This window comes from Harmonia axyridis, chromosome 2, assembly GCF_914767665.1.
Source record: "Harmonia axyridis chromosome 2, icHarAxyr1.1, whole genome shotgun sequence".
In the NCBI taxonomy this organism is placed as follows: domain Eukaryota; kingdom Metazoa; phylum Arthropoda; class Insecta; order Coleoptera; family Coccinellidae; genus Harmonia; species Harmonia axyridis.
Window position 1 is genome coordinate 19,515,760 of NC_059502.1, and position 19,061 is coordinate 19,534,820.

General features: G+C 35.0%; 1 protein-coding gene across 1 annotated transcript in view; it reads right to left on the minus strand.

Annotated features, from left to right (window-relative positions):
* Window positions 1–18,504, minus strand: part of LOC123672191 — a 31,535-nt gene extending 13,031 nt beyond the window's left edge. The window contains exons 1-9 of the mRNA XM_045606204.1: window positions 18,297–18,504; window positions 16,900–17,618; window positions 15,104–15,623; window positions 13,448–13,708; window positions 11,818–12,108; window positions 9,346–9,699; window positions 7,901–8,240; window positions 7,272–7,372; window positions 5,162–5,644 (exon numbers count right to left, since the gene is read on the minus strand). Of these exons, the coding sequence (XP_045462160.1) occupies window positions 5,162–5,644; window positions 7,272–7,372; window positions 7,901–8,240; window positions 9,346–9,699; window positions 11,818–12,108; window positions 13,448–13,708; window positions 15,104–15,623; window positions 16,900–17,618; window positions 18,297–18,431 (3,204 nt within the window). The 5' untranslated portion in view covers window positions 18,432–18,504. The remainder of the gene's footprint in view (window positions 1–5,161; window positions 5,645–7,271; window positions 7,373–7,900; window positions 8,241–9,345; window positions 9,700–11,817; window positions 12,109–13,447; window positions 13,709–15,103; window positions 15,624–16,899; window positions 17,619–18,296) is intronic.
* Between the last annotated feature and the right edge of the window lie 557 nt (window positions 18,505–19,061).

Below are 19,061 nucleotides of genomic sequence, written 5' to 3' on the forward strand. Positions count from 1 at the left end.
TATGGCATCAGTATTCTGGTATGCGCAAGGTATAATATTTATTGATTACCTCCAAAAGGGCCAAACTATCAACAGTGATAAATCGTTAAAAAACGGACCCATTTGAAGAAAAAAAAAGGTGCTGTTTCATCAATACAATGCGCCGTGTCACAAATCAATGAAAACAATGGCAAAATTGCATGAATTGGGCTTCGAATTGCTTCTGCATCCACCGTATTCGCCAGATCTGGCCGCCAGTGACTTTCTTCTGATCTCAGACCTCAAAAGAATGCTCGCTGGAAAGAATTTTCGCTTATAACGCGAAAACAAAAGATGATGGCTAAAAATGGGTACTACTTTCGTCAGTTTCTCAGAAAAAGAGAATGAAAATGGGATATCAGATTTTCCCTATCTCCTTTGATTTAAAAGTTGTAATGCTAAAACATCGAACTCTTCTGGCAAAAGCTGGTGCAATGTTCGAGTATCGCCTACTTCCATTGTGAATGAGAGTTCAAAAAAAATAATTTCCAAAGAAACATAAATAATATGTTTCATATGTCACATTTTCATGATATAGCCCTCTAAGAATATTTACACAAAATTCAAACTCTCTTCTACACGAATAAGATTAATTTAAAGGCTCATACATATTCGAAATTTCAACGCTTCAACACGAAATGTGTGACACATATTTCATTATTTATAGTTGACATAAATCATACCAACTACTTTGTTAGTGCTTGCTTCAATCTCTTTCAACTTGCAAATTCTACAATGTTGATTAATGCACTCTAATTGATGTTTGTCCTTCGAATAACTCGGACACGTGCATAACAATTAGCCTGTGTGTGTGTAAACAAAGTCTCGTTGGATTCAGGAAGTCTAGATTAATAGAATAAGAACGTTAGTAAAAACTGAATAGACGTTGATGAGATGTTAATATTCTCTTTAGAGAGGATCATTCCTTATAACCAGTAGGTAATGAGGTAGTCAAAATAGAACTCCAGCAGAGTACGAGCTTTTTCTCAACTTTTTTATTCGAGTATCAACCACACCTAGAGTCGAAAAAATTATTAATAGTTCTGGATCCCTAGACTGATTTGCTCTATTTTGGTTCATCATTTCCGATATTAAACATCTGGATTCTGGAATGGTGTAACGAAATTTTGTGAATAATAATTTATTTCTTGCTTTTTATTGAAATATCGTATAAGAATAAATGAAAAGTTTTACAGTTAAGGTAATTATTTCAAAAATCCATAACAGAGAAACTATTTGTATGATTTGGCATTTGCTGTTGAAAATTTTATTTTCAATATCAATGGACGAATAAATGTTTTCCAATTCATTATTGCAATATCAATTCTTCGGGATCTCAATTTTTCTAATCCGATTTCTCGATTTTCAACCTTGAAATGTTATTTTTGTATTATACCTAAAAATCTTTCTTTTTTGTTTTGCTTCTTATATTTTGTCCCCCTGCCTTCAGATTGGTAGAAGAGGGCCGATTGAATGGCCATCACGCTCCCCAGACTTGACACCTTCAGATTATTTCCTCTGGTGACATTCGAAGTTGCTTGTGTATAAAACACAGCCCCGAGATGTAGAAGAATTTAAAGTAAGAATACGTACAGTATACCGAGAAGTTGAAGTTTTTCAAACAATATAAAGTTTGAAAATAGGTTATATTTTTGTTTACAACATAATGGACAACGTTTTGGGAATCTTTTATAGTAACGAGTTTTTCATTATTTTCATGTTTCATTACAACACTTACTATCGTAACTATTTTTTATTTTTCGTTAATTTCTGACAAAAAAAGGTAAAGTGTATGGCATTTGTGAAAAGCCAATCGAATTATGTACATACCTTTATATTCACGCTCAGAGGGTTGATACAAATTGATTGGAACAGAAGTTTATCTCTTTTTGCATTTTTTTATGACACCTTATCAAATTGACACACTGTATGCATACCTATTATTTCATACGATAGAGGAATAAACATAGATAGAGGGAGTATATGCAATTTTTACATGTCCCCAACATGGTTAGATAACGTTGTCGAATTGTGATATATTTTCAAATCCACAATTTTACTATATCATTATACATTATATTATATTGAATGAAATATATTTATTTGAGTGATTCCCGAATAAATATGCAAATTTGAATATTTAGAATCCGATATTTTTCCTAATTGTCGAATTTATAATGAGCAGAATATTTATTATATTCTGTATCTACCTACTGAAAGGTTTGGCGGCGATTTTTACTCTCCTAGTGTCATCGGTTGTTTAACGTCGTTTGACGCGGTTGAAGTTTGTTTTCTGAATTTAATTAATTAGGTATTCATTTCAATAAATTTTGGGACTAAAGAAGTGTGTTTTTAGTGGAAAAACTCGCGAATTGAGTAGAATATCGTATCACAGCTATGTTTTCATTTCCGCGCGCTTCATGTCAAATTTGATAGTTCATGTTGAGGACAAAATTTTCTCAGGTACTGAAAATGACATATGCTCCCTTTATCTATGTTCATACTCTGAGATACCAACTAAAAATGTCACTTGTGATTGTTTTTCTGTTATGTCTCAATTGTGAAATTCATGAATTATGCAATTTATGCGAATAATAAATACAGAGACTGATATAGAACTCTCTTATCTAATCATCCGAAAATTTTCGCTCCATGAATTTCAAATGTGCAGCTCATTCTTAAACTTACATTTGGATATTTTTCCTAAAACAAATTGAAGCAGGGGATAACGGCAGATGCTATCTTGAAAATCTTGCTATGGGGCCATCCCATACCACCAAAATAATATCGAATGTAACGGGTCCCTATACACGTGAAGCAATATGAATAGAGCGATGCACTCAACTTAATTCAACAACCATCGTCGATATTTCGTAATACAGTCCATATGCAATGGAAATGGACGTTATTTTCGATTGAGTAACCGCATTTCGAATTTCCTCATACAGATGTGATACCGTTACGACAATTATAGGTTTATTGGTAGATACCTTTAGAATCCACCCTTCAAATAATAATAATATTATTATTTCCTCACTTCCTCCATTGAGTATTGAAATATCAGAATAGAATAGATTTTTACGAGATTTTTACTTAATGCATTTTCTGAAATGTTTACATTTTATGTTTTGGTGAGTTACCTATATCATAGTGTAAGGAATCATACTATGGTTATATCCACTGGATCTGGATGGTCTATTTATTTATTATAACTTCCCCCTATTTCAGAGAATATCTCCCCTATCTCCTTTCCTTTGCGCTTAATGTTTTGTATGGGATATCGTCGTATCAATAAGTTGAACGCTATCGTTAAACTTAACGATACACACAAACATATAGTTTTTGTCTCGGTTTTTGTGAACAACGGTTTTTTCAAGATTCTTTTATTTCTTAAATTTTATATATAGTTATTTGCGAGGTTATTTGGGACTACAAACCCTCAAAGATACTAACTGCATTTTTTCAATGTTCATTTTCAGACAATCATATTTCTAAATATGAAAGTTCTTTCAGAATTATTTTGTTCTTTAGTTTTTCGTTCCATTTTTTCATCTCATTTATCAATTTGTTCATCTTTTGTAACTCTAGTTAATCATAAGTAATAATGATGAGTTCAGCCTTTATCAAATCAAAATCTTGAATCAAATACTAATAATCTTCTGTTAGTATAAATTAATACTTTTCATGACAAAATGGAAATGACGTAGAAATAATGGAAATGAGTGAAAATTTCAGCTTTTTGCTTGGATTTGGGATTAAATTCAAATTTTTTTGAATCGATTTTTTAATTTCTCACTATCAAAAAAGTAAAATCTTCAAGGACGGCCAGGATGTTTAATAAATTCTAAACTAAACAATAAAATAACATGTAAACATCTGTAAAATCTGGTAAAATTACTATGCAATAAAAGTCATGTAGGTATTTGTGTTTTGTGAATTAGAAGGACGCGTTGAAGATGAAACAAAATAAAAACGCTAGTATAGAAATTTGTATTTCTTTCTTCTTTACTTTTCAATTTTCTGTCCTTGTATTCGAATTCTAAAATTTGTGAAACTAAGTTCAAATTGTTCTTCATTCTGTTTTACGATTCTTCAAAACCGAAAATGTGAAAATTTTTCTTTTTTATAGTTTATAAAAAGAACAAATGCTGAATCAAAACAGCGCCTAACATGTTCGATGAGCGAAATCAGGTTATCAATAAAATTTTCTGGCTGGTGAATTGAAGAAAACAAATCGTCGGTTTACTGCCAAAACAAGAGGAGTACCTACATTTTTTCATCATTTTTGCATTTTCGTAACCAAATTTTCCTGATTTCTGGTATTAATTATGTTCACAGCATCACAATTAATGCAACTTTTTCACTTATTGAGAGGGTTTTCTTTCATGAAGAAACTTTCAAACCTCATTTATACAACAAAATGTTACTTATCTGGTTTTGGCAGTAAGCCGACGAAATATAATGATGAATCAATAACAAAAATACACCAATAAGAAAAAGTGGCTATAATTATTTTTTATGTTCTTCTGGTAAATTCATTTGTTAAATTATAGAGACCTAGCGAAAAATGTATAATATCCATTAAATTTTTGGGCAGATAAATTGAGGAAAACAAATAGGTATAATGGTAAATTCATTTGTCAAATTATAGAGACGTAACGAAATCTGGATATCCATTAAATTTTTGGGCAGATAAATTGAGGAAAACAAATATAATGATGAATCAATAACAAACAAACATCAATTGGAAAAGGTGGCTATAATTATTTTTTATGTTCTTCTGGTGAATTCGTTTATTAAAATATAGAATATAGGATTTAGCGAAATCTGGATATTATTGTATCTTTAGGCCGATAAATTGAAGAAAACAAATATAATGATGAATGAATAACAAAAATACGCCAATATAAAAAGTATTTTTACGTTTTTCTGGTAAATTCGTTTGCTGAAATATCGAAACCAGGGCCATTTCCACTGAAAGCGAAATTTTCACACGGTCCGTATTTTGTTTACTCTCGCCGTGGAGGAGTAAACGAAAAAGTGAGTAGGATAACAGAAGCAGGGGGTGTATCGATTAACGGTAAAAACTAGCTGCCATTCTAAATTAACATAAACACAACCGGCATATGTTACATCGACCTACCTCAATTTCGATGGCGACATCTCCTTGGAAAATCAGCTTTTTCAGATCGGGCACGAGACTGAGATCGTAATGGGTCGGTCTCACTGTCTTGGGCAGTCTTTGGAAAGTTTTCTTGTCGCACATTCTGACCCTTTCCGATTCCGCACTCGTTTTAGAATATCTTTTCAGGATAAAGTCACTGGTTGAAGGCGTCAAACAGCTACGATATGCGCTACGTCGTCCCACTGACACAGCAACCGAATATTGCGAGAAACGGGCGCGCTGCGGCAGGGTTGGAGGGGCACGGGAGGCGTATCGCAACGGCGCTATCGCTAACGGGACATCGACAGATCCCAGGCTGTAACTGAAAACGGTGCTGAAAGACTTCGGTTTCGAAATGCCTTCTGTTTGACAACTCACGCTGACTAAATGGTTTTTAATTCTGAAGGTTGTTGACACCTGCCGCCTGAACAAAAACATTTTTGGGAACGTACGTACGAAGACCTAGGACCGGGCTGGGAAGACGGCATGGACGGAGCACGTGGAAATCGGGATCCAACACGCATACGCTAACTGAGGTTCGTTACCCGTTATACGCTATTTCGCCATTGCGAATATTATGGATTGCCTATGTATGATAATCGTGATTTGGCATATTATATGCAGTTGGAGCGTTGTTTTGGACAAAAATGAATACTGATTATTAATATGTTACATACGTGCATCTATGGGAAGGGCAGAATGGGTAATAAATCCCTCATAGAAAAAAGTTGTCTTCAGAAAATATTTGTTCTTTAAATACAAAAAAATTATAGCAATTAATTTTTTGAAATGGGAGGTCATTTCTTTTTTTTGTAATGCGCTATACGTTTAAACCTCCAGATTAAATCTTTGAATGAATTAATTAATCAGGGACATCCTTAGCATTTGATGCGTATTCTGGGCAAGTTTTTGCGAGGCTTTCTTTTTGTAACTGTAGGCTGTAGCAGTAGCATTAGTTTTTAAAATTGTTTAATAGAAATTAATCAACGAAGATATCAACACAAATATAATAACTTATGAATAATAAATAAAAATTATAACTGAACTGAAACAAAAAATTGATATTATTATTAGGTAATTAATAAGAGTCGATGCCGTGGCCTGTTAACTGAATTGAAAAAAATAATGTGTATTATTAATACAAATTATCTTTCGATGACAATATTATATAAAGAGGTCCCCAAACCTAACAAGAGAGCGAAAAATGGAGCCCCAGATAATTTCATTCTGTTATATCTACATCGCAATTTTGGATTCCTCTACTGTTAATATAATAAATAAAGCCAATGAAAGGAAAGTTATAAATAAGATACATCATTCTTATTATAAATATCCCATTCAGCAAGTCATTCTCTGCTATTCCCTATTTTCACAATTTTTTTACGATGTAACTCATCATAGTTGTCGGCATTTTATTTAACTAATCTAGATAATTGGCTTCTTTGATGTAGGTCCCGAAATGATGTCATATTTTTCAGGCGGCTTCTCTGATATATCAAAAATGATAGTAATTTACAATTCTCCAATTAAACTTTTGTTTCCACAGAAAGCGGTAACAATATCAGAATTTTTTCATTTCTATTTCCTATTTTAGAGAAACAATCCATACTGATGAGAATATGTTTAAGAGTGAAGATTTTTTGAGTTCTGTCGTTTGCCGAACTGATCGCTGTAGCCTGTATCCCTTTAGTCACAATGTATGTAATTTTAAAATTTTGAGGCGGAAATGGACTTAAACGATAAGATTCTATTTATTGATAACCAATTCGATTCTGTTCGTCCATAAAAACGATAACTCTCGTAATAAAATACCTAGAATCTTGAAACTTTCGGAGTAGGTTCGGATCTCTAATGCCACGGTTAACTTCGTTAAGGGACAAAATCCTACTAGGGGTTCCGTAAATATGGCCGTTCGAAATTTTGTACCCTTGAATCTTGATCATTTCAAAACTCCATCAGAATTCATGGAAATAGTTTAGAGCATTTATATATGAGAAAACACTTTTGAGCTTCATACTAATTTCATTGTGATCACGTCATCAGAACCAGAGAAAATTCGAGTAGAATATACAAAAAATGAGGAAAGCACTTGAGTTAAGACAGGAGCTCCAAGGGCGCAATATTCGCATAAATGAAGAAGAGTTACGTCACTGCTCGAAGGAATACATTGAAGATAATTCGCAGTAACCACTAAAATCAATTCAAAAGTTCTTGATGATTGGATACTGGTGAGCGATACAAAAAAAATTGGATGAATATATATTTTGGGCTTCCTTGATCGATTAGATTATTTTTATCCATGAATCAATTTCGCAAGTCAAGAACACTAGTTTCATTTTGTAAATGTTCTTCTACAATATTTTCAGTAAAACCATTAAGTAGGAATTGAAGTAGATTCAAACTCAACTCAATTGTACCTACAACACTTTATATTTATTTGACTGAGTCATCAACGAGTGAGAAAAATAAATTCAGGACTCTTTGACACCGTGCATCTATTCATCTATTAGAACTTTAATTTAAATAAAAATACACTACGTAATAAGAAAACAAAGAATTAAAAAGACGTGCACAATAAGTACAAATGTTAATCATTTTCTCTTGTGAACTATAGTTGCATGGATTTTCTCTGATGGTAAGTTTGAACGCAATGACTCAATCTGCATCCAATAACATTCTAAAAAAGAACGCGAAAACCATTTTATTTCTGTTATGTACAATTGCAATTCTCGTATGATGATAAAAATTGTTTTATGGCTTCAGAATCTCTGTCCAACCATTCAGCGTTATTCCTAAGGGTATCCAGAGCTGTTCGAAATGTAGCTTCATTACAGGGTAACTGTTTGTTGAAGAAAGTTTCTATCTCCATTGCCATAGGTTCCGTTGCGTACTTTTCTGTGATATCTTCGATCATTTTAGACAAATATTCTTTGTTTTTCACTTTATTCAATATATCACGCCAATGGGTGCGATAGTAATCCCATAGGAGGTCTCTTCCTGTTTTTGATGAAGTTATAGTCATAACAATAAGAACAGTTTCTTCGTTATTAGTTTCGCTCTGAAAAAAAAAGGCAAAAGTTGGAGAAAATTATTCTTGAAATATAATGGAACTATTCTTCAAAGGCGTTAGAGGAATATATGTGAATTGTAATGGGTGTTCTTTTAAGTGCTTGGGAACTTTAAATAATAATACAAGACAACAATGTTGTTGGAATGCATTTTTAATTGAATTATTATAATCTCGTAGATGATTTTATGGCCTTTATTTTTCAAATATGATTTCCGGCATATGGAAATAGAGTTGTCACCAAATTAATTTTGCAATAAATTGATGGTTAAAAGCATATTGCAGTCTCAAATTGCAATCAGCAAAAATGCAACGTAAACGATGCTCATTTGGCTTTAATTCTTACACGAGATGTATTTTTCAGACACGTAAGCCAAGGTTCTTACGTAAAATTTTCCACGAAGTCCAAACAAAGGCCAACAAGTTGAGAACGTCGACGTATCGACATTTCGATACCTTCTTCAACATACGCTTTAGCAGCAATATTCTCTTCTTTGATTTGTTGATGTTTTTGAATCGAGGAGGGTAAAGTTGGAGCGAAAACAATCAATAACTGCACGAACTGCTTGTCACTAGGCCAATTATGTTGGCCGTAAAATAAACGAAGTACCTACTTTATGAACTTCGCAAATAGATGAATTTTTTCAAAGTAAATTATCACAATTTGGAAGCGTTTTCTATCGTTAAACGATTCATGATGAATTGTCAATCCTTACTTAACAGAAATGTCAACACAGTTTGACATTCTCACAGTGGCGACGCCAGCTTTCAAAAACAGGGGTGGCCAAGAGGGGGCCGGATTTTTTTTTTGGGGGGGCCAAAGTAAAGCGAAATTTTAGTTCTGCCAATATTAAAGCCTTAGTATGTCAAATTTTAGGGGGGACCAGCAAATATTTAGGTGGGCCTGGCCCCCCTGGCCCCCCCTCTAGCGTCGCCACTGCATTCTCAACTGTCAAACCTTAGACAACAAACCACCTGTTAGTTGATAAATATAATTTCACAAGTATTGTGAAAATTGTTGATACCATAATAATAATTAGTAACAGAAAAATCCTTATTGATAACTATTAGCACCATATATCCGAAATATACTCACGGACATTGCAAACGTAAGAACTCTACGAAGCAGTTCCTCGTTTTTAGCGCCACATAGGGCGAACAAAATGCTTTTCTTCTCTTCGTAAGTGTCCACAGTTTTGTACAACTTCATGAGAGCATCGAATTCTTTTTCGCCACCAGACCTGACTAACGATCGATAACAGAACACCTTCATATCATCGGGCAACTTCTCTTCAATGTTCTGTTTTGCTTCTTTGATCATTCTTTCGTCGTCTAGCCAAGACATCTGACCAAGCACCATTTTCCTGATCAGATTATCGAATCTGTTTTCATCAGGTTTTTGAATCCAGCCTAAAGCGGTTGAAACTTTTTCCAATAGCTTCGATTGGAACTGAAAATTATCAGATTTCATCAATGAAGCTATATTATTTTGTCATTTGATATCTTTCGCATCGACTATTTTATTACTTCTAATTTTAGAGATGAAGTTCCCAAAGCGAAGTTCGTTTCACAGCGATAAAACATGAAACCAACCAAGGTAGTTTTGCACGTATAAAGTTTTTACATTTCTCAAATTCAAGATAGCTTAGGAAAGGATATAAGCCCATAATTGACTTATATTGGGAAATAATTCCTCGAAACAAATTCTGAATGAAATTGCCAAACTGGTGCCTCTTTAAACCACGAAAACAAGAACGTCTGTATGGAATCAGTTTAGGAGAAGGAAAAAACCGAAAGAGAAACACTCTGGTGGAATCTTCCTGGGCTGGATCATTCCAAAAAATTTCTTTGAAACTTTGGCACTGCAAGATCCAAGAAGTATCTGGATCTTAACAAGAATATACCAAACCATCTCACTGGATTCCTCACAGGGCATTGTTACCTTAGGAAACACCTGATGAGGTGTTTCCTGGTAAACCCATTCTGATGAGAAGTTCAAGTTCATGAGAGTTCTGATGCAAAAAACGACGAGAGCAGATTCTGTGGGGAGGAGGAAGAAACTTCGGATCACCTGGTGACGGAATGCCTTGCCATAACTAGCCTATGCAAAATATGGTTTGGACAAGAAACTTGGAAAAGTGAGGAAGTATAGCCTCCTTGAAGCTATCCTAGATATTGGAGTTCATTAGAACTCTGGAACTAGAGGGCGAGCTGTAGATCACACCACGGAAAATATTGTGAAGAATCCATTGAGAAATATTTATGGAACACCACAGTAATTCAAGAGAAGTATTTTAAAGAGTCATCTCGTTTGGCTAGGGAATCAAAGCGTAAAAGTGTGATATTATTGTTTCTCTGTTTTCTATGCTTTTAATTCTTTACATGTAATAATCAGCAACCTCTTCGGTGTTTGTATACGGTCGAATAAATAAATATGTCTAATGTTACCATAGGTCTTCTACAGGGCCGTCGCTAGCCAAACTGCCGCCCTAGGCAGAGACAAAACTTGTCGCCCTAACAGAAGTTTTACAAAATGCTAAAACTGAATTCTTATGATTAAATGATGAAATATATGAATTGAATTCAGGTTTCAGATTCTTCTGCTGAGTTTCGACTTCATAAAACACTCGAATATTCATTTTTTTCTTCAATATGATTAAATGAACCATTATTTTTAATTCGAATATATGTTGCAGACATTCTTGATGGAAAAACTTTTAAGATTAGTGAATTTGACGAAAAAAATCGTTTGTGATATTCGTTGAAATAAAAAAAAAATTATTTGATTCATTTTTTCAGTATTCTAGTTTTCTTGAAAAAAGTTTATAATGCCGCCCTCCGTTATTTGCCGTCCCTCTAGAAACCCTGCGGTTCAGGTTCTTCTGCTCAGTTTCGACTTCATAAAAAGCTTTAACATTTTGTTTCCTTTTCTTCAAGGTTATCGAGCAAAACAATCGGATAAACCATCATTTTGAATTCGAATGCGCCGACGCCCAACACTAGTTAATTTGATATAAAAAATGAAAAATATCAAAATACAATGGAATGCTTCACAAAATAATAAAACTCCTTATATTTCTTAAGAAGAATAAGCTTTGAATGGTGGAATGAAATCGTTTTTCGTATATTTTGCTTTCCATTCTGTGCAATCAACATTCTGATTATTGAAGAATTGAAAACAAAAATAATCCAGAAGCCGCCCCAAATGGCAATAAATTTGGGAATGTTTATTAGCAAATCGAACGCCGACAAAGTGATGAATGCGTGGGTTTTTTAGCGTCAACTTGTAAACAACACTATGAGGGGATAACGCAACATCTGGTTATTTATGATTATAATGCGGCACCTTTGATGGTTTTTGATTATTATTTGTCGGTATTTTTCCGATTCAAATCTCATTCGGTACTTACCATTTCTACACATGTGATATTTGTTGACCGAGCTTGAAATGCCGCCCTTGAAATTTGGCGCCCTAGGCGACCGCCTACTCTGCCTACCCCCTAGCGACGGCCCTGGGTCTTCATTTCTCGTAGTAAACGTTAATAAAATAAACACATTTTTCACTCACCCTCTTGAATTCATCCTCAAGGCTGGTATGACTTATCAAAACCGCCAGCTTGTTCAAAATCCGGCAAATGAAGGACCAGACCAAGAACTCACTTTCGTTCTCGAATGCCGTCAGCAAGTTGAGGAGATCAGCGCTGTTGGTATAACCATACATTACCATATGGTACAGATCATTCAAGATGCCGATTCTGTCTATCAGATCGAGTGACTTGTTCTGAACGGCAGGGATGAACCTTTTCAGTAATTCAGAGGAGTATTGTACGCGGTAGTAGCCGATAGATCCAGGGTTGAGCTGAAAATTGTTATTATAATTATGGTTTGACTGGTAAGAAGTTCCTTCAATAATTTTCAAATTGAATCCTCTGAGGGGTGCTTCACATTCATCACCTACGAAGGTTGATAGTTAAACTCCAATATATCGGGGATATATACAGGGTGTTTCAAATTAAGTCGGCACCATTGCTAACTCCTTATTATTGATGCTACGATGTCGGTTAAATGGGCAAACTAGTAGCATTTTTAGTGGTCTTCTCGATGCCGAAAAACAAAAAAAGTTGATAGTCGCGTTGTCATAAATATTTCATAAAATGATTTTGTTTTTCAATAAAACACCCTATATTTTTTCATGCCTTTCGATTCATAATAACATTCTCAACAACAAAGCTCATTTGACTTTTTTTCGTAAAGGTGAAAATAAGACAGTTGTATTAATAGGAAACATGTATAACAAACGGATTCGATAAAGCGCTATAAAATATCGAGTAAATGTTCAAAAACACATATTTGAGCCCTTTTATTGACACTATTGATTCACAAAATGAATGCACTAGCGGAATGGCTTTAAGATGGAAATTATCGTTTTGTCTATTGATATCAAATAGCTTAGTGGTGTCGATTGTGTGGTGCTACATGATGATCACGGGTTTTACATCCCAGCGCACTTTTTTCCTTTTACTGTCTTATTTTGCTATTATTAACATTATTGTCATTCGTATAAGTACTAAAATGGTTGTTTGGACAATCATGAGCTTTATTCGCCAAAACAAATAAATTTTTTGTAATAGTGAAAGAAATAAATATTTCAAAATAAGTCGCTCATTTTCCACTTAAGGAAGAAAGTTGATATGAGCTTTGTTGTTGAGAATGTTATTACGAATCGAAATACATGAAAAAATATAGGGTGTTCCATTAAAAAAAATATTATTTTAGGAAATATTTTGACAACGCGACTGTCAATTGTTTTTTTGTTTTCGGCATCGAGAAGACCACTAAAAATGCTACTGTTTGCCCATTTAACCGACATCGTAGCATCAATAATAACGGAGTTAGCAATAGTGACGACTTAATTTGAAACATCCTGTATATAGCGATATATATATATATATATATATTCTTTTGAGAAAGAGCAATACAAAATATTAATTTCAAACAATCAAGCATATGTGTAGATGAATCTCAGTATTATAGCGATTTCTTGGACGATCGAGTTGTTTCAATATATCGTTGTGTGTAAACGCCGGATCATCGCAGCGATTTATCGACGTTGGATTGGTTGGTTGCTGCTAGCCTTCTGACAATCGTTACGAAGTGTAAAGCGTGTAAACAAGTGCATTCACAAGTGCTGAACTTACTTTTACCCAGTCGTTAGCCTTAACACCAGGAATGAAGAGTTTCGTCTCCCTAGAATCCAGAACGATTTGTATTTCCTCATTGGAATTATTTGCAGTTATTATAGTTATTGGAATCTTCCACATGACTGTCTCGTTATCTGGCTTTCCTTTGTCCTTCCTACTGACGAATTTGTTCTGGACAAGTTTTAACGTGATACCATTTTTATTCAGTTTACAATCACAGCCTGGTGTAATGAAGACTCTCACCACTGGAAACCCTGCCTATAATGAAAGAGATTTGCTTTAACACAGATGCCTCAGACATGTTAAAAAAAAAGAATCGATAAATGCACTGAATTGGCGTAAAAAAACGTTCATCTTTACAATAATTGCGCCTGTAAAGTCCATAGAAAATGTGCTTCATTATAACTTGGGATTATCTATATCTTATAACTATATATATGGATCTATAACTTGGGATCCAGTGTTGATCAGAGTCTAACAGTTTTTCTTATTAAGGGCACAAGTTCTACCAAAAACAATATTAACATTTGAAATTAACTGGTAACCATTTTCCATACATTCAGGTACCTGGTTCTTCAGATGATTATGATGAATTATTGTTACTGTTGGTGAAAAAAATTAACTTTTCTCAAATTTGTAGTTTGTGGTTTCTCCGAAATATTCAACGCGTTCAAATAATAGCTGAAATTTTAGACATTTACAAATGAAAGAAAATTTTTCTCCGTTTCTAACCTTTTTTGGTTTTTTTATCACCTTTTTGTACTTACCTGAGCTGAAGCTTGTAGAAGCTTCAGTGTCTGAAGATGAACTTGAAATAAGTTTGAAACTGCGCAGTTGCGCAATGTAATCCTCAGATTGCTTGTATCCAATTATATTGGTAGTAAAAACATAAAATATTTATTTATAACAAAAATGCAGAAGGTTTTGATATTCTCCCAAGAATTCAAAATTCAAAAAAATTGGCTCGTTTTTTAATGAACTAGTGTAAGAATGAGCTCTCTGTACCAGTATTATTCATTATTTTCTTTAATTCACTGAAATTTTATTGGAATTAATGGAATATTTCCATGAATATTGTTTAGTGATTTTTGCATTGAAAAATGTTGGTTCTTGGTTGGCACTTGACAGAACTTCTAACTGTAAATAACTTCTTTTTGGAGATTCAAAGGCGAGTTGGACTAAAAGAGGGGGATAGAGTAGTCAATCAGGAATAGCCGGAATTACACAAATATCCAGATATTGTGAAGGGAATAAAGTCAATGCAGTCAATGTTCAGACATCATGACACATGGATGGGTAAATTGGCCAAGGAAGAGATTCCAATTGGGCGAAGAGCTTTGGGGTGGCCTGGAATGAGGTGGCATGATAGCATCAAAGCAGACTTAAGGGCTATGGTGATAGAAGAAGACTCAGCACTGATGGAGGATCAGCAAAAGTGAAGGCGAATAGTATAGTTGTCCAACACTCACTCTGGTTTGTAGAGCTATGGAGAAGTGAGAACCTCTGAGCTGAAATTAAAATCCTTAACATGAGAGTTCAGAATACTAACTTAGATATTCTAGCACGATTTCCCTCTACAAGGTACGGCAGTACAAACGGATTTGCCACAGAATCAGAGAAAGCAAAAAACTTGTTTCAATCAGTGATATTCACCTGTTTCGTCCAAGTTGACATCATACCAGCGACCGGCTTATTCGATGCGTTTTCCAGAGCTCTATAAAAGTCCTCCGGACTCGCGTTCCCATTCAAATGAGTGGTCAGATAAGTCCACACGCCCTTTCTGAAATTATCATCGCCGATGTAGTCGTGCAGCATCCTTATCACCGCCGATCCCTTGTTGTAGCTTATCCCGTCGTAGAGTTCGTCCAGTTCTTCCGGGTCTTTGATCGCAGTCTCCACAGGGTGAGAATCGCTGGATTCGTCCAGTGCGAGACCAGTGTGCATAAACTCCAAGACGAAGTGCTGCCATATGTGGAAGTTGGGGAAGTAGTAGTCGACGCACATGTTTTCCGCGAACTGGGCGCATGCCTCTTGGAACCATATTTGGGACCACCATTCCATGGAGACCAGATTTCCGAGCCACTGATGAGCCACTTCGTGACTTACTATCAGAGATATCCAGCGCATTGTTAGATTTGTGGAGGAGGATGGGTCTATCAATAGATTTATTTCTCTGGAATGAAATTATGTCGATCAATATTTATTATTCTGGAAAAAAATATACTTCTTTATAGATTTAGTCCGAAATAACTTCCATCGAGGAAAAGGAGTTTTTAATCGAATTAAAATTTAGTTTCAGATTGAAACTGATTAATAGATTGAAGTTAGCATATTGAAACTGTCCCTCATGTCCAGGGTAGATAACACTTGGCGAAGAAAGATTCTCATCCCTGTTGCCAGTTGTTGATAGCACTTCGATTCCTCATAATGTATTACAGGACTCCATACATAATATAACACACTACGAAATAAACACAAATTGTTGTTAAAGGCAAGAATTTATATTTATATTAAGTTAGCTTTGCCTGTTTTTGATTTATTATTTTAAATGATAAACCTTTGGAGCCGTTCAAGGAAAAAATTTTGACCTCCATCTCCCTGAAATTTTCATAGTTTACATTTTGGAATGCATAGAATCCAAATCGAATAAAAAAATACGTTCGCTGTGAACATCTTTTCTCTGAAACTATGAGAGCCAGTCGCATGAAATTCGGTACAAAAATCAGTTGTGGTACTGCATTGATCTTACAATCTAAGACCAAGGAATTTTTGTGGCAAAAAATCAAGTACCTAGCTTATTCTGAAAAATTCAAGATCATGAAATTTAAAACCTGCATTGCTATCGTTGTACTGAATGAAATATGTTTCACCGACTTTAGCTCAATTATTTTCGGAGTTATGAATTTTTGAACATTTTCCTTTGAGTATAATGTTGATATAATAAGCGTAACAATCAATTTTGTCATTCTACTCGATTAGCCTAGCCTATTTTTGAGATAGATAATAAATCATAGTGTGTTTCGTCAAGTGAATTTCACGCAAACTTTACGGGCAGTTGAATATTCAGAAAGACGCATTTAGGTCGAAAAACCAACCCCACAGGTACAGCGAGGGCTAAAAATAGAACAAGAGCATCCTTGGCGCCACATTGGCGCTACATATGGTCATCCTGAAGTCACATCTAAGGGCAAGGAACGAAGACGTGGACCCAATCAGGGACCTGCATTGCGCTTGGTATGCAAAATCCAAAGCGATGCTTAACATCCCCAGGAAATCGGGGTACAATATTTAGTACGCTCGTAGCTGTTACCTTGTAAACACATAACTTTTACAGCCAAATTCAATATATTAGTAAAGAAATCCGGTATTTCATTATCCCAATTTAATAGAATCAAGTCGACTCAATCAATACGAAATACATAGTGTGAACTTTGAAGGATTTCACATACCTGAAAGCAACAAGACCCCAGTTTTCCATGGCATCAGACTTATAGTCGGGAACAACCACCAAATCCAGTTTAGGCAATGGATACGGAGTCTTGAAATACTCGTTGAAAAATTTGATCGCTTTAACAGCCATATTCAGTGCGAACCTGCCTTGCTCTTCTTTTCCATCGATCACGAAGATCTTCACCGGTATGCCGTTGTCAGTTTTAGATTCGATAAAGTTGAATTCTCCAATCGCTATAGCGACCAAGTACGTGGACATTGGAGGTGTTTTTGCGAAATTGAATTTCCTCAGTTTTCCCAGTTTTTCCACGTTCTCTACCGGCATGTTTGATAACGTCGTGTATTCCTTGGGTACAGTAACGCTAATCTTGAAAGTTGCCTTGAAGGAAGGTTCATCCCAACACGGGAAGCATCTTCTGGCGGAGGTTGGTTCGAAATGACTGAATACACAAAGTTTTTCGGTCCCATCGGATTCATGATATCTGGTGTGCAAAAGACCTGTAGACTGATCGGTGATTACCCCTTCAAAATTGATCTTGAGGCGGTATGGCCCTACTGTTACTGGATTCTTGAAGTATAGTTTTAACAAACCGTCTTTTTTTGAAATTTCGGTGTTGATGGGTTCAACTGAGATACCGTTATATGCGTTGATCAGTTTTATACTGTCCACTTCAAGGTCCACTTGGTGTAACTGAATTTCTTTAGTCCTTTCAAATACCTAAGAAAAACATGTAATATTATTAATTAACTAACAAAACGGAACTAAATAGTGTGATCCAAATGGAAACATGGGAAAAAATTACAGCAAAATCTCGCCATATGTGATTAAATTCAATTGAAGACAAATAAATAGAGAACACATGATGACAAAATTCTCATTTGGATTTTTATTCCCTAGTTCAATCAATACTTTTCATTTACTTATATTGTAGTAATTTAATTAGCGCTCTATCATTTGTGCTTCATTTTTTTAAGTCAAGGCGGAATAAGTCCAATCTTCAGTATTCAGTTCACTCAAAAGGACAGCTTCTGTTAGGGAAATGCTACTTGGTAATTGGAGACAATTTACCCTGATGTTAATATTGTGCTGGGAATGTAATCCCAAAAAAGGAATTAGTGATTGCCTTAGTGGTGATCAGCGGTTCTTTGAAGGAACACTATATCAGTTCTCCAAATGAAGGCCTAAACTCACTAGCATCAAATGTAAATTCGGTATTGTGCGCCCTTGCCCCTACCTTTGAAGAAATCCTGGATTCGCCACTCCTACTAGTACCCCTTCATTTGTGAGTAGGTACCACTGATTTAATTTCTATTTGAATAAAATGAATTTTCATGGTGGAACTGACATACGTATTTAGTGAAATAGATTTAGCAAAGCATTTTGTAGTCTACTTACTTCAATCCAGATGGTCACCCCACCACTGAATTCCAATTTTGGAATATTAGACAGGGTCAAAGATATATCATAATGATTTGGTTTTATGATGGTAGGTAGCCGTGCATAACTTTCTTCTCCACAGAGGTACATCATTTTGAATTATGTATATATTTTTGAGTTATATTTGAGTCCCACTAATGGTGAAATTGATGAAAAAATATACCGAAATTTGATGGATGTTTTGATTGTCAAATCGGATGACATGCATGAATCATAAACGTCGTAACGTAGGAACCTCAGATGTAGGAATAGAAAAAGAAAAGTTTCATGGATTGAATTTCACTTGAATGTTAAAGAATATTAACATTTATTCAACTAGAGAAATCTGGGTTCGAAATATGGAGATTTAATCATATCACTTAATGTAGATCCTTACTAATGAGTTCTTATGTTCTGAGATCCCTGGAATCGTACTGCCAGAGGTCTCTGGTTGACCTGGGAGTGCCATAACATCATAAGGCAAATGGCCAGAGGCAATAAAGTGACTCTACTATGGGTACCATGAAATGAAAAAGCCGATGAACTTGCAAAAAGTGCATCAAGGTTAACACCCGCTGGACCTGAGCCTTTCTGTGGGCTAGGAAAAGACCAATTAAGGCTGCGGTCCAGCAATGGGAGTTGAATAACAGGATAACCCAATGGACTAACACTCCATTGTCAGTTTTATTGAATTCATTGACGACCTTCTTGGGTTTTAATGAATGAGTAGGGTAGAGAACAAAA